Genomic DNA, 27,801 nt, shown 5'->3' on the forward strand with positions numbered 1-27,801 from the left:
CGAGAGGGCCAGAGAACCTGTAAGACTAGAGTACTTTATTAAGTTGCCAGATAATTTAACAGATGCTGAGGTTACAAAGCCAGGATACTATCTCTCTCCAAAGGAGCTCTGTCCAGCAATGGAAGACAAACACATAAAAACCTCTTTGAAAGATTATTCTGCCAACAGCATAGAAGATGGACTGTAGGGGCAAGATCAGTGTGACAAAGAACCCAGTGTATCAACTGTGTTTCAACTAAAACAAAGAACTTGAGAGAGGGCCGTTCAGGAACAAATCTAACTGTCCGAATTAAGAGATGAGAGATCTCATTAACAGTGCTAGTGAAGAAATACATGAGCAAGGTATTAACAATTCTGACCTGTTGACACTTGGTAATGAACGGGAAATAAAAGTAGAATTGAGAATAATTCCCCATGTCTGGATTATTATATCATTCACCAAGGGAATATAAGAGAATTAGGTTTGGAAAGAAGCGATGAATTCGGTGTACATGCAAAGTTTGAAGTGCCTATGAATTATCCAAGTCTGTATGTTGACCGGGCCCATATATGTTTCCATATATGGAAACATATATGGGTCTAAAACACATGAGTTGGTTTGGTTAGAAATTAGAGACACAGACCTGTGAATCATCAGCATGCAGATAGTTCAAGAGGACAAATTAGTGTAGACAACCATCCAGAAAAGGTGAGTTGGAAGGGAGCCAAGGACAGAACCTTGACAACACTCATATTTAAGGAGTCGGAAAAATAATGACGGGAGACATAGGTAGGAATGAGGGTAGCCCGAAGAAGCCTGTCTCAGGAAGGCAGATTCTGAAAATCAGGAGTGAATAATAGTGACAAATTATACAAAGGATGACAATTATTGAACACTTACTATGTGGCAGACATTTCCCAAAAATTTTATTTACAGAAACCCATTTACACTTTTAAAAAAGTCCTATAAGGTAGGTTATACTACAATCCCATTTTATACATGAATAAATATAAAAAGGCACAGAAAAGTCCAAGAGTAATAGCTGGGCAAGTAAACAGCTGACCCAGGATCCAGACTAGGCAGTTCGGTTCTAGAGCATACACTCTTAACCACTCAGGAAAGAGAGGCAAGTTCAGTAAGTTGGAACTGAAAAACATTTGCGCACAGCTTTGGCTAGAGCACATACTAAAATGGGCACACTCTATGGCTGAGGGGGCAATCAGCAAATGTAAATCCATTGCCTTTTCACGCGACATACAAGAATGCAAAAACCAAAATTTTCCACTCTTGTTAGCCAGGCTCAATTAGTCTCTCAGGGCAAGGGGCAGAGTTGATTCTTAGAAAAATTAAAGTTGGAGAAACACCTACCAAACGTTTCAAACTAGTTATCATTTTAAAAGTCTTTTAAGAATCCACATGACAGATAGGACCTAGTCACCTTTTCTTAAAGAACACTCCTCATGTGCCTTTGATGCACAACCAGGGTTAAGAATACTTGCCTCGCTCTAGATTATTGAAAAAGTGAGAACCATTTGCTAAAGGACAAACTGATGTTTTACAGGCTTTGGGCTGGTGTAAGGCAAAAAGTAAGCTTTTTGAATTCTACAGAATAGCAAAGTACATACCCCAAATAATGGATGTGCTTATAACTTTTAATATGTAAGTTCATTTTATACTACATTTGATTTTATAATTTCCTCATAACAGTGGGTTATCAATAATATCCATCCTTTATTACATCTTGGTTAACTAACTGTACATGTATGGGTATGGAGGTTAAAGGTGAAGGGTATCATACCCTATGGTCCCATTTTCTTGGCAAGGAAAAGGAAAAATCATCCTGTTTTACTGGAGCTGGCACTGACTAGGAGGTGGAGGGTGGCAGTGGTTTGAAATAGCCATTGAGAAAACCTGTGCATAAAGTGAGTGAGGATACTTGAAATTCCAATGTGTATGCATGTATGCATTCAACTGTGTATAGAGTCCCTTCAGTCATAACTCATTTTCTTTTATTACTAGTGTCATTGTTTTTATTATTTGATTCCTGTCCCTTCTGTCAAAGCTCATTAGAAAAAGAAGGAACTGAAGGCCAGAAAGTATAGAAGAAAGGATGCATAAAATGGATGACCCCTTCCTTTTCTGCCCGCCCCCCAAACCCAACACTTTTGTGTATACACTGCATAACGTTACGCAAACATGGAAAAATATGTGGCCACAATGGTTAACAATAGTTACCTCCGGGCTCAGGGTGAAAGGGGGATGGAAAGGGGAAGTGGAGTAGGCAAAAATAAAAACACTAGCAAAATAGAAACAGATCCATGGTACAAAGTGGAACTGATGGAAGGAAAAAAAGAGAGAACCCACATAGACAAGGGCAGATCAACATAGACTGCTTCATTTATTCAGTGAAGAACTGTTCAGTGAAAACACACTGAACTGATACTGGTTAGATGAATGCATTGTAAGCAATTCCTATTTTGGTTTTCTGTAACTTTAAAATAGTTTTTAGAATACAGTGAAAGTAAAAGAAGGCAACCGAGCAGACAGAAGAGCAGAACTATAGATACTTGCATTGTAATCGTGAGTCTGAAGGGAAGAAGCTACCACACTGTTCTGTCTGGAAAGGAGGTACATAAACTAGGCTGTCACACATTATGGACTGAATTGTGTCACCCACCCCTAAAATCTTATGTTGAAGCCGCTCCTCGCAATGTAACTGTATTTGGAGAAAGGGCTTTTTAAAAAGACTGAATGAATAAATAAAATCTTAAAAAAAAAAAAAAGAAAGAAAGAAAGGGGCGCCTGGGTGGCTCAGTGGGTTAAAAAGACTGAATGAGGTTTTAAGTGTTGGGGTCCTCACCCAGTATGACTGGGTTCATGTGAGGGCACAGCGAGAAGGCTGCTATAAGCCAAGGGAGAGAGGCCTCAGGAGAAACTACACTTGCCCACACATTACACTTCTAGCCTCCAGAATTGTGAGAAAATAAATTTGTCCTATAAGCCACCCACCTGGTTTGTAGTACTGTTATGGAAGCTCTAGAGTAATATACGTACTTTAGATGAAGTTATCATGGATACAAGTGATATTTAATCTGCTTAATGATGTACGATAAATTAAAAAAAGATGATTACACAAGGCTACCCCTACTCACTGCTGGCAAGCATCTGAGTGACTGTACCTTTTGGGGATGGCAGTAGGATGCAGAGGTACAAGTCAACAACTCTGAATCATAAACAAAGACACTGAACTCTGGAGAATTAGGTATAGGAGGGGAAAATCCACCTTAGACTCAATAAATCTAAAACTAAGAAAACGAATTTTTAGTTACTACCTTCAAATTGCAACTGAGGGAAATACTGAGAAGCTTCCAACAAACAAGGGATCAAAAGTAAATGGAAGTTAAACAGCATCAATTTAAGGTGCATACAATGCTACTGACTGTTTTATCTAGTGTCATGGTTCTAGTTTAGACCACATTGAAAGTTACTGATATAAAAACAATTTGTTTCCCCAGGTCTTCAAAAAAGGTCATTTTTTGAAATAAGTACTTTGGGTTCATTAGTAGGAATGAATAAACTGGCTTTTAAGTAGAAAGTCAATACAATAATAATACTTACCTTCAGCATGGGCCACATATGATTTCCTGGATATGCCTTGTGACGGGAGTAATTTCCATATGGTGTCTGAGCACTTTGTGTCTCAGTGGTCAATTATATACAGAAACACAACCAACCTTACTATTGTCAGAGAAGATCGTAAAATACTGACGATACTTTACAAATGCTTTGATGATACATTTGGAGTTTTAAAAACTTTGGACAGGACCTGAAAACCAATGTAGAATACTACTATTGCTCAGTAGAGAATTTAAAATCTAAACCAAAACACATTTTGATAGCAACAATGTGCAAAATCTAACCTTACAACACAAAGAGTACTAACTCCTTGTCATTAATACCTCAGTAGTACATTGGTACCTTGATAAGGAATATTATATAATGGCTTAATATTTTCTTCTTCCTCCTCTATCCAGGATCTCTACAAGAGGCACTTAAAGAGAGTTCTAGTTTTGACGACGCTATAACAAACATACACATAGTATAATGACATATTTTACTATGCTAACAAAGTATCATTTATAAAGAAATTTTTATAAATTCAAAAATAGGTTATTGGTAACATGATTACCTTTAAAGCATTGATTTTCATTCACAATATGACTTCATTAATCTTAAACAGCAGTTCCATCTACAAAATGTACTACAGCTTTTTCTTTTTGAAAAGGAGGAAAATAAAAGCAGGTAAAGATATTAATAATTTCTAGTTCAACAATATCAACTTCATTTCACAGCATTGATTAGTAGAGAACATTTTCAATTAAAGTGGTATACAATTTACAAAAATAGAATGATTACATAATGCAAAACACTGTCCTCCATTATGAAGAATATGTGTGTGTGTGTTTGTGTGTATACACATAAACAGATTTTTTATAAGTTTCACTATTAAATAGCCCTTATTCAAGTACTTTTTTCTGGTATCTCTTGAAATAATCACCTTGCTATATTATTTGTAAATACATAAAAAAATAAAAGGTTAATCTAAGAAAAAGTTAAAAGTTTCAGTGTGGTTGACTTAAATATCAGCCATTCACTTCAGTGAAAACCTGATTTGAATTCAAAACAGGTTTAGGTGCCATACTAAGTTTAACAACTTAGTCAAAAATATAGATATATTTAAGTGTCAAATAGTAAATTTCCAACGTGCTAACAGAGAAAAATTAAAAGTTTGTATTAATCTATTCATCTATTCATCCAATCTTACACAATCCCCAGACAAAATTCACTTATATATAACTAAAATGATCCACTAATATACAATATACCTGCTTACAAACACATAGGTAGCCATAAATAAAACTTTATTCTTTAATTTCATTTACAAGCTACCAAGTATTATGTATCGTACACAGTGCTGAACACTTAAATGGCTGTAGTCGTGGAAGGATCCAGACTGAATGGAAAGCTGTAGATAAAGAAAAGATAAAAGCAAAGTAATACTGTAACAGAAAGGTGGCAAAAGCATGGTTTCGCCATAATGAAATCAATCAGATTTGTAATTATACATCAGTTCTGGTTTAAAACAAAGTCTGAGCGCCATGCGATTCTCAACTTTATTGTTTGCAGTCTGGCTAAAGTCTGTATAGTCATTTTGTCTTTTGCAGTTATTAAAATAAAAAAGTTAAAAACTATAGCAGCAACAAGCAAACCCTGTGACAGGAAGGCAAGGGTTAAGAACTAAAAAAAGTTTATACAGTGTGTTTAGGGAAAGTGTGTGCAGTTTATCTTCCGTCAGCAGGAGTTCGACTGAGGGACAACATGATTCGGGCAAACCGCTCACAGAGTTCATGTGTGGAATATGAAGGTAACTTCGGTGGCTCATGGAAACCTTTAATCTCAGTAGAACAATCAAGCAGTTTTGGTAGAAAATCTGTCAGCTTCTCTTGGAGGTTTGCTGTAAATACAAACAATTAGATGTAGATAAAGATAGAGAGGGAAAGAAATTATCATCTTTAACATGATTTATTAATTTAGAGTGGTCAACTGATGTTTCATTTCAAAATATGCAAAATGATTACCATTTGGTGGAGAGAAGTATTAAGTATAAATGGCAAGGCAATGTATACAACTTGGTTTGTAAATAAGAAAAAAAAAGTAGTAATGATGTCAATGTAAAAATATTACAGAATATAAAAAGTGATAAAAATAAATAACATCTAATTCTAACTGTGCTTAATCCAATAACTGAGGTGTCCACCAGTAGTGGTGGTTAAACTTACACTCCATTTCTTGTCCAAGATAGGAACACCAACGATTTCTCATGTCTTCCACGGCAAGTATATCTTTCTCTTCCATTTCATCCACCAATAACAAGGGCAAAAATGGGACAATAAACTCATTCATGATAATCAGACCATTGTTTACTTCTCGATCCTCTCCAGATTCAAATAGTTCTGCTGCTTGCTCATTTAATTTCTTAATGCAATGAGGAAAAGAAAAAGTTTTGTTTCTTTTCTTTAATTAAATAAAAATACTTGTGTTAACACCAAAAACAACACAGTAAGTATGTTTACAAGAACAAACAGCAATCGGGAAAAACAATTTCAATCTACTCTAGCAAGAAGTCTCCTAGAAAAAGCTGTGCACATAATTATAACAAAAACAAAAACCTTTTGAAACTGGCCAATTAAAGAACTATCCTCCATGGATACAAACCACTAACACTTCGAGTTTTAAAAAACTCAAATGCAATAAAAGCAGCTGAGAGAAAAATAGTTAAGATCACAACCTCCTAATATTCTCATTCAAAAATTTTAAAAACATACTGCAGACTACAATTAGTAGTTTACAATAAAGAAAACATTTCAGCACACCTACTTAAAGATGTTTAAAGTACACTTAAAACATGTAACTTATATTGGTTTAAAAATCATACATTCTTGAATACTTTTGTGCATGTGTGTGTATTCTGTATAGGAAAAAATCATAACTTAGGTGCTCAAAATATATAACAGAGTGATGTTAATAGTTAAGAATGAAATTCAATCAGATAAAATGTATAAAGATGGAATTTTTGATTTTATACATATTAACTAACTACAGAAATAATAACAAAGTACTCCAGACATCTAGAAAGTAATCTAGTGCAAAAAAACAACAAAACAAAACAAAACAAAAAACACACCTGTTAAAAACTTTTTTTAAAGTTTATAAAACAATGGCAGTATTTCTACACATGGATAATAAAAATATTTGAGAAAAAAAACTACCAATGACTAGGTGAGAAAAAAGGATACTGTATTACAATCATCTTTTGACATTATATATACCAAACATACGATTTAGAAAAACTCAAAAAAATCTATTATTTTTCTGGAATAATAATGATTCCTCACGCTCTGTGAAGCACCTCTTCTCTCCCCAAAAAAAGGAATGAAGAAATTTAAATATAAAAATGTAATTATTTTGATCCCACTTTAAGAACATTTCTGGTTTATCACTTGCAATATTTAGGATCAATAGAGAAGGGACAATTAAGAATTGGGTGCATTCTCATAATCTCATAATCTTAAAGGATTATACCCAGATTATAGACCTCATCATGATGCTTTCCCCATCAGAATTTATAGTCAATCACTTACACATGAGTCCGGAAAATGTGTTCAATGTAAGACAAAATGAGCAAGCAAACATGACCTATGTATATTCAACTTACTAGTAAACATTCTCTTCTATAATGTGATATCAATTCTTCATCATGTCCTCTGTTTGGGCCTTTGGACAAGAGTTCCTTGTTATTCTGATAAGCACAGATAAGGAACAGCAGGGAATCTATATAACTTAAAAATTAAAAGAAACACATAGCATTAATATTACATCTTTGTAAAAAAAAGTCAGCTACAGTTGTAAAATATTTTAAGTATACATTTGTTTTGATTATACAGATGCACTGTAAGCCTGAGAGCACCCTTTTAGCAACAGCCACATATGAAACCAGTTATACAGTTATGTCATAAACTAAAAAAAAAAAAAAAAAAAAAAAACCAAAACCAAAACCAAAAAATGGAACTAGGAATTAAGAAAAGACTGGGAAGGAAAAGCCCATAATTGTTGAATTTAGACAGTTCCAGTCTTCTATGGAAACTGTTCACCTCAAATCTTCCATTTACAGTCAAAATTAAGACTGAATGAAAGCCTAGAATCTAATTTTTTAACAACATAATGTCATTTGTGTTTGAAGGAAGGATCAGGTTACTCTAGGTTTTTTTGTTGTTTTGTTGTTTTGTTGTTTTTTTTATCACAAACATCATTTGTTTCATTCAGTGACCAGTCAGGTTTTTTTCTATGTCTGGGCACAGTTCTCACCATAAAAAAAAAATGTAATTGGTAGAGGGGAGAATATCCAAAGGAGACCCAGTGGAAGTAGAAAGGGAAAAGAATCCTTCTAAATCTGAAAACTCTAGCGGAACACAAACAATAAAAAAGCATACTAACATAAAAGCTGACAGGTCTTTTATGTTCAATGTAAGTAACATTAGTATGTTACATTAATGTAAGCCTAGAAGTTATGAAGTTCAAACTAAGTTTTAAAAAAGGAGGTAAAAATGTTTTGAGTATTCTATTTGCCTCTAAAATAATTATCCTCTCTTAATATGCTGTAAGAAATAAATACAGCTATATATTTGTATAACTGAAATATGAACAACATAAGTTGCCTCCTTTGTGTGAGTTTTTCTAATCATAACATACCTTCTTATGGATTAATTCAGAAAAATATAACATCCTAAAAGGTGAAATAGTATAAAGAAATACTTTTAAAACTCTAGGTTACACAAAGTTTTACTCATGTGCTCAAATATAAATCAATTCTATACTTCAAATGTTAAATGTAGAAATGAAAGTAATGACAACTCAAGTTACATACCTGAAACTATTTCATAAAAAATAAGTTATTTCACATAGTTTTTTGAAAAGGCTTCTCCCAGGAATTCGTTTTTGAGAAAACTTACAAATATGGCATTTTATTTTGAAATACTATAAACATAACCTCAGCTAAAGACTTTTTGTTTTACTTATGAAAGGAAAAAAAAAGGGAGTGATAGTAATATTGGATGTTTTGCACCACTAAATTAAGGTGTCTGCAGGCACATCTACCTTTCTTTTATAGCCATTAAGTTCCTATTCCAAATGTCATGAATGTCATTCAGGGAGACATTTGTATTTGGCCTTCAAGATCTGAGTCACCTAAGAACAGCTCTAAAACGACGACCTTGTTCCAATTTTCACTGAGGTACACAATTCCCATATTTTATCAACAACCTCTAAAGTGCCTACAAACATATCTTCAGACAAGTCAGAGTAAGACTCAGCAGTCCAGGTACAACACCCTCATTTTTTAAAGGTAAAACAAGACCATGTAGCCCATTGATTCTCTTTATCCTCATTTATACTATTATAAAATTATGGTTCCTAAAAACATGATTTCATTTCACTACTCTCAGACTTGACAATGGACTGTCAATCAGTATTCCATTCAAGGCTCTCAAGTGCTATATTTTTATATTTAAAACAAAGACAGAAACTTTCTAACCTGCTAGCAGTGGTAACTGCCATATTTAAAATGTAAAATTAACATTTCGTTTTATGATAGTCCATAAATACTATTTGTTACCATTACTAATTTTCTAATTGAATTTTCCAATTCAGTAACATTTGCCATCCCAGAATATTTACTTTCTGAATAAGTATATATTTGAGAATAAGCAAATTATGAAATTAAAACACACTTTCAAAGTTATATCTCAAAATCCTTTAACAAATGTTAGCTAAGAAAAGCTAATACAGAAGTTAATGCAAAGAGCAAGAAAGTGACAGTTTCACCTTTTTAATTCTTATTGAGTGAGAAAAAGAAATACTTCTTGTACTTACCTGACTTCATTAAATTTTACAAGAATAGAGATCTCTATTTCAATTTTTCTCTCCCTAGTTAATTGTGTGACCTTGAAAATGTTATTGCATCTCTATGGAGACATGTGTAAGTAAACAAAGTTTCTTTATAAAATGGAAATGCCTTATTGATCTTAGATACTCTGTTCAATTATAAGATCACACTACTATTTTTCTCAGAAATATTAAATTTAGATATCCTAAAGTGAACCTGAATACTTCTTTTAAAGAAATAAAACTCTGACCAAAATAAAATAACTCATAAAATGGAGCTACTGATCAAAATACTTTTCTATTTCAGTAACCAAAGTGAATTATCTTATAAATTACACAGTATTTGTGATGAGCACTGGGTGTCGTATATAAGCAATGAATCGCTGAATTCTATTCTAGAAGCCAATATTGCACTGTGTTAACGCAATTTAAATTAAAATAAATAAATTACACAAGGACTAGGACATTAATAATTTGTGTTCAAGTATTAACACTATTTTTTAATTCTGGGAAACTTCTAAAATTTGGTAAGTGTACAAGGGATGGCACTGTGCACTGTCCCACAAACACAGCAGCACGGTCTGACAGAACTTTCTACAGGGAGTGCTGTGTCCATGCTGGCCAATACCGGAGCCAAACATTCAAAATGTGGCTGCTGTGACTGAGAAACTGAACTTTTAGTTTTAAAGTTCTTCATTAAATTTAAACTGTCACATGTGGCTGGTGGCAATGAGGATGGCCAGCACAGCTCTAGAATAGCCTGCGGTGTCATTTAAAAGCAAAATTGCATTAACATCTCAGCGGAGGTTTCCTATACTTCCTACAAAACAAGAAAAGGAATTCAACAACCCTTTTACTTGAATGCACTGTTAGAGAATATTTAAAATATAGCACTTTCTAAAAAAAAAATCACTAGTCAAGTACATTCATATTAAAGAATGAATTAAGAAATACGTGAACAACATGTAAATGCAAACTAGTGAATAATGTGTAGGTAAATAAGTCAATATGCATCTTTTCTTAATAACCTTTAAAAGTAAATAATAATATAGTTTAATAAGTAGAAATTCTTTTAAAATCATTTGTAATTTAAATGAAAAATTATCTAAAATGTGTTTGCAGCCACAATACTCAGAAGACTTGGGGCGCCTGGGTGGCTCAGTGGGTTAAAGCCTCTGCCTTCGGCTCAGGTCATGATTCCCAGGGTCCTGGGATCGAGCCCCGCATCTGGCTCTCTGCTCTGCAGGGAGCCTGCTTCCCCCTCTCTCTCTGCCTGCCTCTCTGCCTACTTGTGATCTCTGTCTGTCAAATAAATAAATAAAATCTTTAAAAAAAAAAAAAAACAATACTCAGAAGACCAGTTGATCAATTCTCTACAGTGATATTTTTACAGTAACTGCAAGTTTGGACGAAAAGATTAGAAACACTATTTCTGCTCTGAAGTCAAGATTAGACTCAGAAAGAATATGAAACAGCTGGAGACTGAAGGCAAATGTCAGGGAATACAAAGAATTCCTAGTGCTGGGCCACAAGCTTCTTTGGTCCCCAGAAAAGTTCCAGGCTTCAATCTAATCCTATTGCATCCTAAATTTCAACTATAGTATTTAAGAGCTAATAAAAAGACTAATGCCAACCTTACAGATTTAATTGAAAATGGAAAATATATAGGGTATAGAAGAACTCTCTGTATTAACTACACAACTTCTCTGTAAATTTAAAACATAATATTAAAAGTTTATCAAAAATATGTATTGTAAATAAAATATTTCTATAGATGAGGTTATATCCAAATAGAATTAAGTACAAAAATAATATCTGACCACTATGCCTTACCTTTCTTTTTGAAAATTCTCTAGCCCAGTTATGAGATACATTGTTGTTTCCCTGAATTTCCTATAATCCTGATGCCACTCCTGTTAGGTGAAAAAAATTTTAAAAGAATGCAGAGTAGGATATTAAAACCACAATGAAAACTGTTCATAAAGTAATGCATTGTTCCCACAACAATTCAAATTAACAGTATCAAAGAATTCAAAATTAAGGTAAACTAGACCTAAATCAAGACTTTCAATTTTGATACATAAGATTACTTCATTAGTATAATAATAAATGTAAAAATTATTAGAAATTAATGAGGAATTAAATAATGATTCACTATAGCAGAAATACAAATGCAAGATAATCTATCATGTTTTCTATCTCTCAAAAATTCGTTTGTATAATGGTATATTATTATTATTATAGATGTACATCACACTAGATGTGGGAGGTAAATGAAGTTACTACTCTAACAGAATGAATACTAAAGACTATTATATGATGAAAAATGTTAGGGAACCAAAAGAAAAATGTTATAATAAATTTATTTAACCTTTTAATCTTAACAAGTTTATATTAAATTTTATTTTAAATATGGTAGCTGAATAGTTTATTCATCTGAGATATGGCAAAAAGAATAGAAGCATGGCACATTTCAACTGCCCTTCCCTCCAAAAACCCAATCATTACGCATGTAATAGGACTCAACAATTCAGAACTGACCAAAATCAGGACTTCTCTTTAACTTACTAAGAGAAAAACAAACAAACAAACAAACAAAAACAAACACTATTTCAAGGAAAACCATAACTAAATTCAATACAGGATTTAAATGAATAATTAAAGTTAGCTTTTCTGGAAAAGTATTCAAACTGCCACTCTATTGTCATTAGACTTGCCTGAGAAGTTGTGAGTAAGCTTTTTCTGTGAAGACCTAGCCAAGAAGTGTTTTAGGCTTTGCAGGCCATGCAGTCTCTGTCACCACTATTCAACTCTGAGTTGTAGTGACAAAATAAATAGCTGTAAACATATGTAATATGTAAACAAATAGCTGTGTTCCAATCAAACTGTTTTATAAAAACTGGTGGTGGGCTAAATTTGGTCTATGGGCCAAGGTTTGGTGAGTGATGACTCAGCGCAAGACGAAGATATGTAGGACACAAAGAATTCAAAAACGTGTCATGTAAATACGTGTAAGATTTAATGGTTCTGCAGTTAGAATATGAGGACTGCTCAGAACAAAAATACGTTGAATCCAATCGGATGAAGCAACCCTGGGGAGAGACTGCAGAGTCAAATCATAATTAAAAATCAAGACCGTATAACTTGAATCTTGGGGACAAACAGCGAGGAACCCACTTGCTTGTCATCTCTGGCATGTATCATGTGTACATTTATTTGTGCATATATTCTCAGATTTTTCATTCTGCTATATTGTTCTAAATTACCTACCTTTAAAGTATAATGGTCAAGAATGGTACCTCCTGATTTCTAAGATAAGTTTTCCTACCTTGTTCTTCAAGAATGTCTGAGCTAGACTCAGATGTTTGCATTTCATAAATTTTTTTAAGTTTTACTTAAGTAATTTTTATACCCAGTGTGGGGCTCAAACTCATGACCCCGAGATCAAGAGCTGCACGTCCGCTGACTGAGCCAACCAGGCACCCCCCCATAAAGGCTTTGAAATCAGCTTATCAACCTCCATCAGACAACTTGCTAGACGTTTGATAGCGACTGCACAGAACCAATAAACTACTCTGGGGTAAAATGGCATCTTTACAATACCAAGTTGTCCAAACATAGTATGTATATCCATTTATTCAGGTCTTCTGTTAACAGTTCCTAAAGTCATGCCATCTTTTGCTAGATTTATTTCTAGTTACTGCACACTTCTTGATGCTATTATAAATGATGTCATTTTTTAAAATTTCACTTTCTGATTATCTGCTGCTGGGTTAATGGAACAAAACTGGTGTTTGGCAGGTTTTACATGTTGCAAAACTCTCTTATTATTTCCAGTTAATTTATCTGTAGATTTTGTTTGTATTTTCTAGGTGTAATATCTCCAAACAATAACTTTATTTCTTTTTCTCCAATGTTTACTTTTTGCTTATTTTTGTTGACTTGCTGCCCACTTGGAATTTCCAGGACAATTCTGAATAAAGTGGTTGCAGACATCCCCATCTTTCCTGATTACAATGCCCTTAATTCTATATATTTGCTAGTTTTGCTGTTTTTTGAGACACTCTTTAGGAGATTAAAGTTGTTGCACCTTGTATTCCAGGTTAGCTAAGGATTTTCATCAAAAATGAATATTTTTTGTATATGTTAATGTGGTGAATTACAATAACTGTTTAAGGGAATCTAGAATAATTAAGTTTGTAAATAGACCAAACATTAATCAAAAACACTATGAAATCGTCTTAAAATTTGCCAGATTTATAAATTTTAAAAGACAATGTGTTGGGACACCTGCTTAGATGGCTAAGTGTCTGCCTTCAGCTTGGGTCATGATCCCAGGGTGTTGGGATCCAGTCCCTTACTTCTCCCCCTACTTGTGCTCTTGCTTGCTCTAACAAATAAACAAATAAAAAAGTTTTTTAAAAGGTAAAAAAAAAGACAATGTATAAAGTTAAATTTAAAAGTATGAAAGAAAACTAGGTGTTTGAATTGATAAATTAAAAAAAAAATACTAATTTTAAAGCCAAAGTTCACAAAGAGAATTTTGTGTGCAAAATTACCATAAGCATGATATGAGCATTCATGCGTGCTCTCTTTCTCACATGTACAACAGGGTCCAATAGTGACAGATGTATTGGCATACAACGATTAAGGCAAGTTTGCAACTTCCTCCCCAAAATACCCAATGAGGCAAAGAAAGGAAAAAGTACAGCATGGCTTCATTTGAGAATGCAGGTTCTGTTAAATTTTTTAAAAAAGGATGCAGGCTGTGTTAACCATGCTATAATTTGCTAGCTGTGAAAATTCTGGGCCGGTTACTTTACCCTCTCTATACCTTATTGTCTCCTGTGCTCAGCTATGCTGAAATGAAAGGGAGATCAGTGAACTACAGAATTCCTCAATCTACAGTTTAACCTCTCAAAGGGCACATTACCTCATATTCTTCCAAATTTACTTCTTCAGGTTTTATCATTTCAAGCTTGGCTTGAGCAACTTTCATTATGTTGTGACACCTTCAAATAAAAGAAATGCATTCCTAAATCAAAAGCAAAATTCATAAAAACTGAAAAATATGTGACATAAAACTAAACTACCCAACACATATGAAAATAAAATCCATTGTCACTAAGCAACACTTTTTTGAGGAAGCAACTCCCAAATAACCTTAGTTGAAAATGGTTTTTAGATCAATGTTGGATAGTTACAAAACACATAAAGAAAACAGCATCAATAATTCTAACTCAAATTTATGATGTTGTATTTACATATGGCATTTAAATTACATTCTATTAATATGTATTGCATAAGTAAAAAATGAAATTTTTTTATGATGTATATCTAAGTAAGCCTAAGAAACATTAAATCTCATTTTCCCCTTTCAAATGGCATTATTCATAAATAGCAAAAAAAGAATCCAAAATGTGGCTATCATTTCAGATAACAGAGACATTCTTAAGCATAGAATCATTGTTAAAGAAATCTCCGCAGAATATATTTAGTTATCACATGGATCTCACTTTGTCTTTCAAGTATAAGAGAAATTAAACTATCAAACAATTTGACCAATTTCCAGTCCCCAGGACAAAAACTGCAAAAGAGTGAAAAGTCAGTGTGATTACCCCACCAATATTTTCTCCATATTCATTGGAACATGGTGTACCAACAACCCAAATAGTAAAGAGTCATAATCAGTCGTATTTCTGAGCGATTTGTGGTGGGGTTATACGTAAAATAAGTGATGCTCCCACTACTACTAATAAAATAGTAATAGCTAACAGTCACTGAGCACTTTATTGTCTATCAAATACTGTTGAAGCCATTTACTTGTATTATTTCACTTAATCTGAAATTTCACAGCGGACACATGGTAAAGCAGGAATTTAATCCTGAATGCTTTGTTTTCCATATATTCTCCTCTGCTATACATATTTTTAATTTTGAGATATTCATGAAAAGATAATCATTTATTTTAGGATTAAAATGGACTACAATGAACTCCAAGATAACATAAATGTTTCTGTATTCTAAAAATAACATACAATACTTGGATCTTTACCCAAGGCCTAAATTTCCTTAATGGAATTCATCCTAACTAGATTATATTTTAATTTTCTAATATTACTAAAAAAAAAAAAATTCTAGGGATTTTATACAAATTTCTATGGGAAAACATTTTTGGGTAAACCAAAATACAGTAGATCCTTAAACAACATTTGAGGGTACACTTACACACAGATTTTTTTTTTTTACAGTATTGTGTTTTTCCTTATGATTTCAGTAACATTTTCCTTTCTTCAGCTTACTTTATTGTAAGAATACAGTATATAATATACATAATATACAAAATATGTATTTATCGACTTTACGTTATCAGAGGCTTCCAGTCAACAGGAGGTTATTAGCGGTTAGGTTCTGGGGGAGTCAAAAATTATACACTTTATGTGTAGATTTTTGATTGCACGGAGAGTCAATGCCCCTAATCTCCACACTGTTCAAAGATGAACTGTAATCTAACCATTTTAAGACTTCTCTTGATATCAGAGGGTGTTAAACCATTTTATTTGCATATACAATTAAATACTTTTCTCTAGTGATTCCCAAACAAGGTAATTTTGCTCCTCAAGGGATTATTTGGCCATACCTGGAGACACTTTGGGTTGTCACCGCTTGTGGGAGGTGCTACCAGCATTTAGCAGGTAGAGGTCAGGAACAGTGCCAAATATCCTATACGTTATAGGGTACCCCCACAATAAAGAATTAACTGACTCAAATATACAATAGTGCAGAGATTGAGAAATTCTTTATTTCTTTAAAATACTGAGTTCCCAAAGGGCAGTGATTATATTATATTCTCCTGTGCATCTTTATGTTGCTTAGCTCAGTACCTTGGTGAATAATTACAACACACTAAAACAATAAATAATTGCTCAAACTTTTAAAGGTCATGACTACAAACTCCAAGAAAATCACAAAGCAACTGTACAAATTAAGTGAAGTCAAGTTTTGTGCTCTATTTACTGTCTTCATCTAGGTTAAAATAAACATTAATAAAAAACTGCACAGAAAACTATCTTAAAAAGACAATTTGAGCATATGAGTTCATTACTTCACATTTTTAAATTACCTTTCATCAAAACTCAAATTCCTATCTCCAAATTGTTCTAGCAATGTTTTCTCAATGATTTTCTTTGGTGCTTGGTTCTGGATAAAATAGACCACTACATGATGTAAACGATAATCTGTTTCTGGTGGGGTATCTTCTTGGGCCAACTTAACCAATCTTGAATACTCCAACTTAATTGCCTAGAAAATGTAACAAAATGTCAATTTTGGTTAATTATAATAATTAAAATCCTTCAATATTACAGCTTTAATTATTCTTCTGTTCAAATACATTTTTTTCTTTTAAAGTATTACAAACAAGGTAGTACATCTAAAAATACTGCCCCATATTCCATACTTTAAAAGGATTTTCTAAAACTGACCATATGTGTACTTCCTTATCCCTTCACTATAGTGTTTTTTGTTTTCATGTAGAGAAGTAGTAAACTAAACAACAGACCTAAGCGTACTATGTGAATAATTTCGTAAAACTTCTCAGTCTTGTCAGTCTATTCAGAAGTATCCTAAGACTGAGAAACCTCTTATCCTATGCTTTCTAGTATCAGTTTCATGTGTATTTTAGAGTTGAAATACAGCTTCCTAGAATACCCGTTATCTGAAAGAAAAGCTGGCTCTTATATGCATAATAATACCACTATAATTACCTTTTAAAAGAGTCTAAATAAGTCCTGAGACTGTAGGGATCACAGAATGAATCCCTTGTTGCTTCAAAAATATTTGAATTTTATATGTATAAGAAATAATTAATACTATCATTATTATCACCTTATGCTTGAACTTCCTTTTTCTTTATAAACAGGACACCTCAGAATTTATAACTAATTATAACAGGAAACAATACTGATACATGTTTCTACATATGAGCAAACCATTTGGAAAATATTGGCTCATAAAGAGATAAATGTAGGATTATCTATCAAATACTGCTGTATACAAATAACCTATATGATTAAAAATACTTTTCATAATAATCATTTATACTGGACTTATATCTAAATCCTAGCTCTATTAACCATAAAAATTTTGGGGCCACAAGCAAAATAAGCTACAAAAAATCAATTCTATTAGAAAGGTTTTTTTGTTTGTTTTTATTTTTTTAAGAAGTATCCCTTTCTTAAGCATTCCTGGCCAAACAGATACTATGATATATTTTATAGAAGGGAGAAAATGTAACTGACAAATACTAAATGAAACATTCTAGTTATATATTCTTATATTTCATTAAGGGGAAGGCTAATAAGTCCTTTCTATATAACTTAGAACTATAAACAGAATTATTACCTTATAGCTAAAATAAATTGAGTTCTCTTTTTTTGGTCATATATGCTGTGGTTAAAAATAGCCATGAAAACTGTATTTTGACATGTAGGATCATATTAAGGCTCACTTCAATGTATACCTAATTAGCATACATAAGCTTTGCTTAGAACTCTAAAATCCTCCCATTTTCCCAATTTGAAAAAAAAGGCACACATATTCATTTAATAACCAAACTATACTAAATTTGAGAATACAAAACAAAAAAAATCAGTAACTGTTCTTCCTTATTATGGTCTTCAGGCAATGACTGTCATAAACTATTCCAAGTTCTTTTGAATATTTAAATATTTCAAGGTATCATGCTTTTGGCCAAAATTAGTATGACCAAAATAAAATAAATTCATATTGAGCCTCTTAAAGTAATACTGTAGGTTTAGAGATAAGAAATTATAACACTAAATGGTTACATTATTTTTTTTACCTACATTCAAAAGAGAAATTGTGTATTTTTCTTAAAGAGCAAAGAGGTTTCTATTAGCAAGCTGGAATACATATCTCTCTTTTATTCTAAAATTATGTTTATCCCTTAATTTTGTTCTATTTAAGATTCTCCCAATTTGCACAAGTAAATGCCAAAGTTAAAATCTATATTTAAACAAGCAGAGGTAAAAATGCACATTTAAATTCCTACAAGCGATTTTTCAAACACATAAAAAGCACGTTTTCACCAGCACAAATTATTTTTTATAATTATTAATTATTTTTATTTATGAACGTCCTTCTAAAAAAGTTCTCTGATGTTTAATTAAAATATACTGCAATCATATCTATTCCTTCAAAATTTCAACAGATGTTCCATGCCAGTATATTTAGCCGAGTTCTTCACTATTTATCGTTACAAGCAAAGTTAACACTGCTGAGTTGTCAGTTAATTCATACAACTTCCTCAGAATCTTGCCCTAGAATTGTGTTTGTCTTTTCCATACTTTGGCTGCCTATGAAGGTAATTATTTAAGTTAACTACCACAGATACTGCAAAGAAACCACCAAACATTTACAGAATGAAATGTAATACTAGTCATCAGGTAGGTGATGGAACTGCTTTGCAATTCATTTTTAAAAGTCTCTTTCACCAGACCTTTAACATGGTCCTACTATTCAGGTCCAAAGTTACCTATTCTGTCTTACTGCCTATGACTCTTCAACAAAGACTTCCTTCCACTTAGGTCAGGCTTGTCTCCCCACAGATGCACTCGTGCCCTTGTTTCTTGAGTTCTCCTAATACATGATGTCCTTTCTTGTCTGTTCCCCATCTATCTATAGATGACCCATTCAATAAGACTAGTTTCTTTCTCTTTTGAAATATTCAGTTGCAAAGATCCAAATGATTGTACCTAGACTTTTTCTACCTTTCCAAATCATAATACAAAATCATATTCTAAATGTATAATTTTAAGACTTTATTTTGCTATAACTATATACATACAACAGAAGATACCAAATATATAAACATACAATATATTCTGGAGACAGAAAGGTCTAAGGGAAAATCAGACTAAGAATCAGAGAGCGAGGTATACTATTTGTTAATTGTGATATAAAGTAAGTCAAAACTTCTCCAAGTCTTAATGCTCTTATCTCTGAAATAAGGTTTGTTGACTTTACAGAGAGTGTGTATGTATGTGTGAGTGTACATATAAATTAAATGTTTATAGGCTATTAAAAAAAAAAACTGGTAGTGTACCAAAAGACAAAAGAAAACCTACTTCAAATTCCAGGGGATTGTCATCATATAAGCAATATGATTTGATCACAGTGCAATACATACAGGAATTAAAAATAAAGACAACTTCCAAACTAAACTCTTAGGAATTAAAATAATACTGTCTTAAATTATTCTTGGGTCAAAAGATTCAAAATCATATTAATATTGGGATCATAGGATATCAAAACCTATAGGACATAGGAAACTTCCAACTTAACCAGTAGAGAAAAAGTGCATCTCAAGAAGCTAGAGGGGAGAAGAGGAGAGGAAAGAAAATAAACTCAAGGTAGAAAAATAAAATAATGTGGCAATTAGATAAAAAAGATCCAAAGTTTTTCTTTTCCAAAAAGCTGATGGAAAACCAACGTATGGGAGAAAACTCACCACCACATATCAGGAAGGTGACAAAAATACAAAAAAAACACACAAAAAAAAATAAATGAAAAAAAAAGAGCTTTACAATTTGTTTAAAAAATAATACATATAACTTTATGCCAATAAACTACAAGTTTTTAATTATACAGATGATCATCTAGGAAAATACAAATTACCAGAATTGCTTTAAAAGGTATAAAAACTACCAAGTCTTTGAAGAGACTCAGTAAAGTTACAGAAGAACTGAAAAGGTTGCTCAAGATCTGTACCCAATAAAGGAATCAGGCCCACATTGTTTTAGAGCTGTATGGTTATCTCAAGTCTTCAAGGCCCAAATAATTTTTCTATCTACACTACTCCAAAGTCTGAGAAAAGGGAAAAGCCTCCTTAATGGTTACACAAGGCCAGCATAATCTGAATATAAAATATTGACAAATATAAAAAAAAGGAAATTGGAGATCAAAGTATCTATGAACATAGATGCCAACACTAATCCATTTTTGATAAACTAGATTGTGTACAAAAAGAATATACAGAAATAGACAGTGTTTACAATGTTTAAAAAAGGGGGGGGTCAATGTTAAAATCTTTACATTCCAAGGTTAAAGACTACAATCTTTCAGAAGAAACTCTCTTTTAACTATGAATTTCAGAAAGTGTTTTTAAAATTGTAAAGGGAAATCTATAAAAAAATACTATACATCATACTTGAAAGTAGAACACTAGAGACACAACCATTAAAATTATTTTCATATTCAACTATATTCTGAAGAGTCTGGTTAACATAATAAAAACAGAAATGAAATAACAAGTATGATGGAAATTATCCTGATTATGAGATAATTATTCAGAGCCAGTGTACTGAAATAATGACATGAATCAACTAAAAAAATAAGAGCCCAATAAGGTAATTGGATTCAATATAAATAAATAAAAATTTTAAAAATAAAAAATAAATTAATTAGCTCTCCCACTATCTACCCTACCAGTAACTTGGTAGAATAAGTAGGAGTAAGTGCCTCAATTCATAAAAACAAACTTTTTTTAATACGTCTAGGAATAAATTAAACAAGAAAGGTATAAGACCATTAATAAAGTAAAATTATAAAACACACATTCGATTGAGGACAGTGCCCGGATATTAGCAGTAATAAACATGTCTTGATATGCCCATCAAGGGAATGGGAAGAAAATTACAGGATAGTCATACAATGGAATCCCTTGAGAATGAACTACAACTATACCCAATAACACAACTAAAGCTCCAAACATGTTGAGTAAAAGCAGCCAGACAAAACAAGGACCTGTAGTGAAAGATTCCAAGTGTATAAAATATAAGAACAGTTTCTCATGTTGTTAGAGGTCCAAGGAATGTCTTCTTTTGGGTGGTGGAAGAATGTAGTAAGTGACAGGAAGGAGAAACAAGCGTAGCTTCTGAAGTACCGTATGTTCCAGGCCCGACTGGGAGTTACATGGACATGTTCACGCTGGTCGTTGATGGAGCTGCTCACTCATGGGCTGTACTGTTTGGCATGTTTTATGCTGTCATAAATATACTTTTACAACTTTTGAATAAACAAAAGCATAATAAAAATAGGCATTTTAAGGGCACCTGGGTGGCTCAGTGGGTTAAGCCTCTGCCTTCGGCTCAGGTCATGATCTCAGGGTCCTGGGATTGAGCCCCACATTGGGCTCTCTGCTCAGCAGGGAGCGTGCTTCCCCCTCTCTCTGCCTGCCTCTCTGCCTACTTGTGATCTCTCTCTCTGTGTCAAATAAATAAAATCTTAAAAAAAAAAAAAGGCATTTTAAATGTCCAAAAAAGGTGATAAAGTTATGTCAACTAGGAACAACTGCTGGACCACCAAAAAGTCTCATGAATACAGAAGTGTTTGTACTTCATTAAAATCCTAAGGACACTTTAATAGGTACAGGCCCCTCCCCCCCAAACAAAAACAAAAGCAAACAAACAAACAAAAAAAACGCCACACGAAAACATTTTAATGTCTTTCAAAGTAAATAAAGTATACAAATCCCATGATTATAATTATGGTATGACCCTCCCACTGCCACCACTGTACATAAACATAAAAGTGACAAGTACTTTGTGAATACTTTCCTTCTAGCTTTTGTATTTGCTCATCGTAGCAGTCTTATACTGCCTTTCTCTAAATTTCATCTTTACATGACAAAAGCTTCTCTCTTTAAACCACTAGAATTTGGAAATTTTCTGTTAACAGTAGAAACTGACCATAACATCATCAACTGGGAAAAGAACGCAGGTAAGCATCTTTCCTTGTTTATTCTTCCAGCTCTGCCTGCCTATTAACACTCAAACTGTGTGTTTATAGGGAGCAGACTCCCATGTGTGAGCGCCTGTGGTTAATATTGTATCTGAGAGTGAGTTGATGACTCTCCCTAATAAAGAGGTTAAACCTTACCAAGTCCACTTACCCAGATATAAGTTTCATTCTCCAATTTATCTTTTTATAGTAAAAACCAACATTCATCACCTGGTTTACCACCAGCAAACAAAAATAACATTTTAAAAACTGATCTAACCATAATACATATGGAAGTCCATTTTTAAAAACAGGCAGAGAGTTGAAAAACTTCTCATAACCAAAAAACTAATACAAAATAAACCAAATAAAGATATTTTTGGTAATGGGACAGAAGAGATATAGACGTATCTATATTATATTACACTATAATATAATTACATATAATTAGTATAATAATATAAATATTAAAAATAAAAATTATAAATACACTATATCAAATTTAGGGAAACAGTAAGAGAAACAGCTATCATATATTAGTTCCCGTGTTTTGTATATATTTTGTATATAATAAAATAAATACTAAAAATAAAAATTATCAGTATACTATGTCTAATTTAGGGAAACAGTAAGACAGAAGCAGCTATCATGTTAGTTACTATGTTTTGTATATATATTTTGAATGTTGACAATGATTAAAATCAATTGACAAAAAAAACAAAAAAATGTTTAAATAGGCCAATCACTGTAGAAGGAACAACGACAACCAAAAAAAAAATTATCAAAAAAATCTATAACCAAAAAAGGGGCCTAGGCTCATATGGTTTTACAAGTTCTAACTTACTTTTATGGAATAGACAATTCCTATGTAAACTATACCACTGTATATATATTAAAAAAAAAAGCTTTCAAATTCACTTACTAAAGCTAACAAAAGCATAAGATCAAACCTGATGAGGACAGCAGAAAAAAGAAAAATACAATAAATTTTTATTAACAGAGAATGTAGAAAACCCAAATAAAATGCTATGGAGTAAATAGTGTGTACATCTGAATTCATAAAAATAAAAATTTACTAAGAAAAGTGCTTTAAGAAACTACTATAGAAAACTTAAAATACCTTGGGTCAAAGAAGACTTTTTGTATAGCAATGAAACTCCAGAATCCAGAAAGGAGAGAAAGATTTGAAAGCAGTGTTTTTAAAACTTCTTTATGAAATAAAGGTACAATAAACTAACTCAAACAGAAATGGCAGACGGGAAAAAAACAGTGCGTATGTCCATAAAGAGTGCAATATAGGGGCATCTGGGTGGCTCAGTCGTTAAGCCTCTCTCTGCCTTTGGCTCTGGTTGTGGTCCTGGATCAAGGCCCACACATCAGGCTCCTTGCTCAGTGGGAAGCCTGCTTCTCCCTCTCCCACTCCCCCTGCTTCTGTTCCCTCTCTCACTGCCTCTCTCTGTCAAATAAATAAATAAAATCTTTTTTAAAAAAGAGGGTAATATATAATAAATGAAAATACACATCTATACTGTGGAATACTAAATATAGGTAGAAAAGATAATGTGGTAGATATACTGCCTTTATTTTAAGAATGCCCTCAATATATTTCTGAGTGATATGTTATAAAATAATATAAATAGTAAAATTTAAAAATGAAAAAAAAATTCCCTATATATGCATGATTGCATAAACAAAAGGAAGAAATCAGAAAGTTTACACAGTGATCACAGTGGTTACACAGGCAGTGGCAGAGACTGCCATTATTAGTTTTAATTAGATACCTATATATTACTGAATGATTGCATTGTGTACCTATTACTACCATTTTTAAATTTTTAAAAATTTTTTAAATGACAATTTTTTTTAAATTATGTATTATCAGCTAGAATTTTCCAAATGCTAATCATTTACCTATACCAGAAAACACATTAACGATAAACTGATATTTACATAAGATTTTATGTGTGTGTATGTATATATGTGTGCATATATATATATACACATACATACATATACAAATATATATGTGTGTATATATATACATATACACATACAAATACATACACACCTCTCAATTACAGATAGGTAAAAATAAATATACATGGATATAAGCTTCAGAGATTTGCTGCTGCCTCAAAATCAGAGGGTAAACTGAAAAAGAAAAAAGATATGAAATATGGAAAATATATAAAAGACAAGTCACAAAGGACATCCTAGGTAATGGTGAATAAAGATCCCAAGATATTAGTTATACACTGGGAGTAAAAGAAAATCAGTGCAGACTGAAACAGGTTACAAAGCTCTGGAATAACAGACTTACAGAAGATGTGTATTCCGGAAGAGATCTATTCCAAAATAAATTTCCCCAAGAAGGTAAAACTGACACCAGAATGTGGGAGATTTAAAACTGACACCAGAATGTGGGAGATGTGGGAGATTTAAACAAAGATTTTGTTTAAATCTCCCATTCTGTTGTTTAAATCTTTTAAACTCTCTAAACTGAGTTTAGAAGCACATCAGTAATACACACAGAAAACTAAGGAAACCAAAAAATAAAACAACGCCAAGGAAAATGAAAGCTGAGGGGGGGAAAGGTCAAAGTAATGTTTATGACTCAGCTCAACCCTGAGTAGCATACAGAGAAATAATAATACAAACTGAGAATTCTGTTTTAATCCAAATGACAAATTTTACACGTGTGTGTGTTTGTGTGTGTGTGTGCGTGCGCGCAGACAGACGGAAAGATGGAAGGGTGGGAACTATGGGGGGGTGGGGAGCAGGCACAGGAGAAGGAGAGCTCATTGTTCATATCCCCGAGTTGGGAATTCAACAGGAAATGTGTAAACCAAGAATCACAAAAACTTAAGCATTCTGTGTTTACTTAAAGATATGGAATTCATGCCAACAGGATTAGATAAAATAACTGGAAACTGTTACCACAGCGGAGGTGGGGGTGGGGTGCACTGTTGGTTGTAATGTATCTAATTAGCTGGCTCTTTACAATACTGGCAGGCATCAATCTAAAAAATGTGAAATTCCCAATTCAACATAAAGGTATCCAACTTGGAAAAAAGACATGACAGTATTACTCTAAATGACAGATACTTTTCCCACAAGAAATACATGAAAACTTCAGAAGACATACATTCAGTATATTTTAAGAAAAGAAAATGTAGGCCACCCGGAAATAAGGTGAGTTTTTAAATAAAGTTTTGTGGTTTTTTTTTTTTTTTCCAGTAACAGCAGTTTTTAAACCTTTCTTACTTAATAGGGTGATAACTCATCCTGGGATCTGTTTAACATTTAAAATCCTATATTCCAGAAAACTCAGTCTTGGGCACACCAAGATGGCCAGTTACTCTAACAAGTTCAAAAGTGTTTATTATTATAAGGCTACTATGCACAAGCCCTTTTTTGGTACTAAAGAATGAAAGAAATAGTGAAAATAAGCAGCTTTTTGAGGACTGAGTTGGATGAAGGCAGGGCATAGAAAATTAAGGGAAAGTTTGGGATTTTTAAGGTCAAGAAAGGAAGCATACAGTTTATTGTAGTGAACTGTATCTCAGTAAAGCCTTTTTGTTTTTTTAGGGAAAAAAAACATTAAAAGGGGTGAGAAGTGAAAACAACTTGAAGTTTTTGGTAAGTCAAAATAAAAAGACAAACCATTACAGTGTTTTCATCTTTCAAAAATGTAAGATCAATAATATTGTAATTAAAATATTGTAAAGATCTGGTATAAGATGATGTGGAGAATAAAAGCAAAAGAAAAAAAAATTAAATTTCCCTACAACTTAAAGCCCACTAATTGACAAGCCCTTGAGATAAGGAGCTTGTGACCTTCCTCTAGAACTCAACCGCCTCTATGTTAACACCCTGCTAAGGGTGAAGGCAACCTTATCTTCACATTAGCCTGATCTCCAGGATCCTGTCAGTCTCCTTTAATATATAAAAATCCCTTTGGAAACTTCATCTCTAACCCCCACCCCCCACCAAGATATATGTTAGCAATCATCCTCTAAGCCTATAGCCCACCGATACTCATCTGAAGGGTCTCGTGACTAAGGTCTTACTAGATGGTGATAAATGACCTTTTCCTAACAACTAGCCCCTCAAGGTCCTGGAAACCTTGCTTCTAAATTCCTTAGAGATTTATGCTATCCCTAACTCCTTCCCAATTTGAAAGTATATAATCAGCCACCCCTCACAACCCCAGTGCAGCTCTTCCTGTCCCCAGGTCCTGTCCCTGTGCTTTAATAAAACCACCTTTCTGCACGAAGACATCTCAAGAATTCTTTCTTGACAGTTTGCTTCCAAACCCCAATATTTTCACATCATTAGAGGGGAAGAGATTTGGTCATGGAATAATGCAATTGCTTGATGGTCTCACATTTCTTGAAATGACTAGGATATTAAAAATTCAGGAGAAAACGTTAAATGAATAAGAAACATAAAAATAAATGAACAAATCATTTTTGAAACAACCAAGTGAAGAAAGCAGTTTAAAATCAAATGATGGTGAAATTAAAATTAAAAAAAAAAAAAAAAATATATATATATAGTAATACTGAGTGCCTGGTGGCTCAGTCGGTTAAGTGGCTACCTTCAGCTTCAGCTTTAGGTCATGATCCCAGGGTCCTGGGATCAAGCCCCTCGTCAGGCTCCCTGCTCAGCAGAAAGCCTGCTTCTCCCTCTCCCTCTGTCTGCCACTCTGCCTACTTGTGCTCTCTCTCTGTCAAATAAATAAATAAATTCTAAAAAAAAAATTAAAAAAATATTGTAATACTGACAAATAGTATTACCAATGAAAAGAAAACAAACTATACCAGAAGCAATTACTCAGTTTCTATTTTCACTCACCAATACTTTGTATTCCCTTCAAATAAAAACACAATTCAAATTTCTGCTAACAACCCAAAGGTGAACTATTAGGGTAACTCAGGTGCTTTGTTTTTTGTTGAATTATCTGGGTCACCAAAACAAAACAAAACAAAACAAAAAAATCACTCTTAGATTCATGCATAAAAGAAACCCTTAGAACATCAGGTGGCCATGGCTAAGATAGGAAAAGAGAAATTATATAGGAAACAAAATTTAATTCAAGGAAATAAAATATTTTAAGAAGTTCATTTAAAAACATTAAAAAATTAAATGAAAATGTTAAATGTACCTTAAAGAACCCTGCTTCAGGGCCACACCTGTCATATACATTCCTGGATTTACCTATCGCCATGATAATACCTTGCATGTTCGGTGTCATCATGATCTGCCACAAGGAATTTAAAGTAAGAGCTTTTGAATGGTTAACATAAAAAAATATCAAAAACCAAAATAATATCTTGACATGCAAGTTAAAAGTCCTTTGTTTTTCACTACTTATAAACTAACCATTGCCTATTTTATGGCAGATATGGTTCAATATGCATATAAGTATCTTTCAAAATCATCCATACAGGGCCACAGCTAGCTCTAGATGGTACCTTTGTGCAAACTGCAAAAAGGCAACACCCTCTCTGAACTGA

At 32.9% G+C, this 27,801-nt stretch overlaps 1 protein-coding gene across 2 annotated transcripts in view; it reads right to left on the reverse strand.

Annotated features, from left to right (window-relative positions):
• Positions 1–4,885: 4,885 nt before the first annotated feature.
• Positions 4,886–27,801, reverse strand: part of USP25 (ubiquitin specific peptidase 25) — a 129,131-nt gene continuing 106,215 nt past the window's right edge. The window contains exons 20-26 of one of the 2 annotated variants that reach the window (XM_080796426.1): positions 27,450–27,545; positions 16,605–16,783; positions 14,415–14,493; positions 11,315–11,394; positions 7,257–7,380; positions 5,821–6,016; positions 4,886–5,495 (exon numbers count right to left, since the gene is read on the reverse strand). In XM_080796426.1, the coding sequence (XP_080652552.1) occupies positions 5,323–5,495; positions 5,821–6,016; positions 7,257–7,380; positions 11,315–11,394; positions 14,415–14,493; positions 16,605–16,783; positions 27,450–27,545 (927 nt within the window). In that variant the 3' untranslated portion in view covers positions 4,886–5,322. The remainder of the gene's footprint in view (positions 5,496–5,820; positions 6,017–7,256; positions 7,381–11,314; positions 11,395–14,414; positions 14,494–16,604; positions 16,784–27,449; positions 27,546–27,801) is intronic. The other variant, XM_080796427.1, reaches the window with a different exon arrangement.

This window comes from Martes martes (genome assembly GCF_963455335.1).
Source record: "Martes martes genome assembly, chromosome: 1".
In the NCBI taxonomy this organism is placed as follows: domain Eukaryota; kingdom Metazoa; phylum Chordata; class Mammalia; order Carnivora; family Mustelidae; genus Martes; species Martes martes.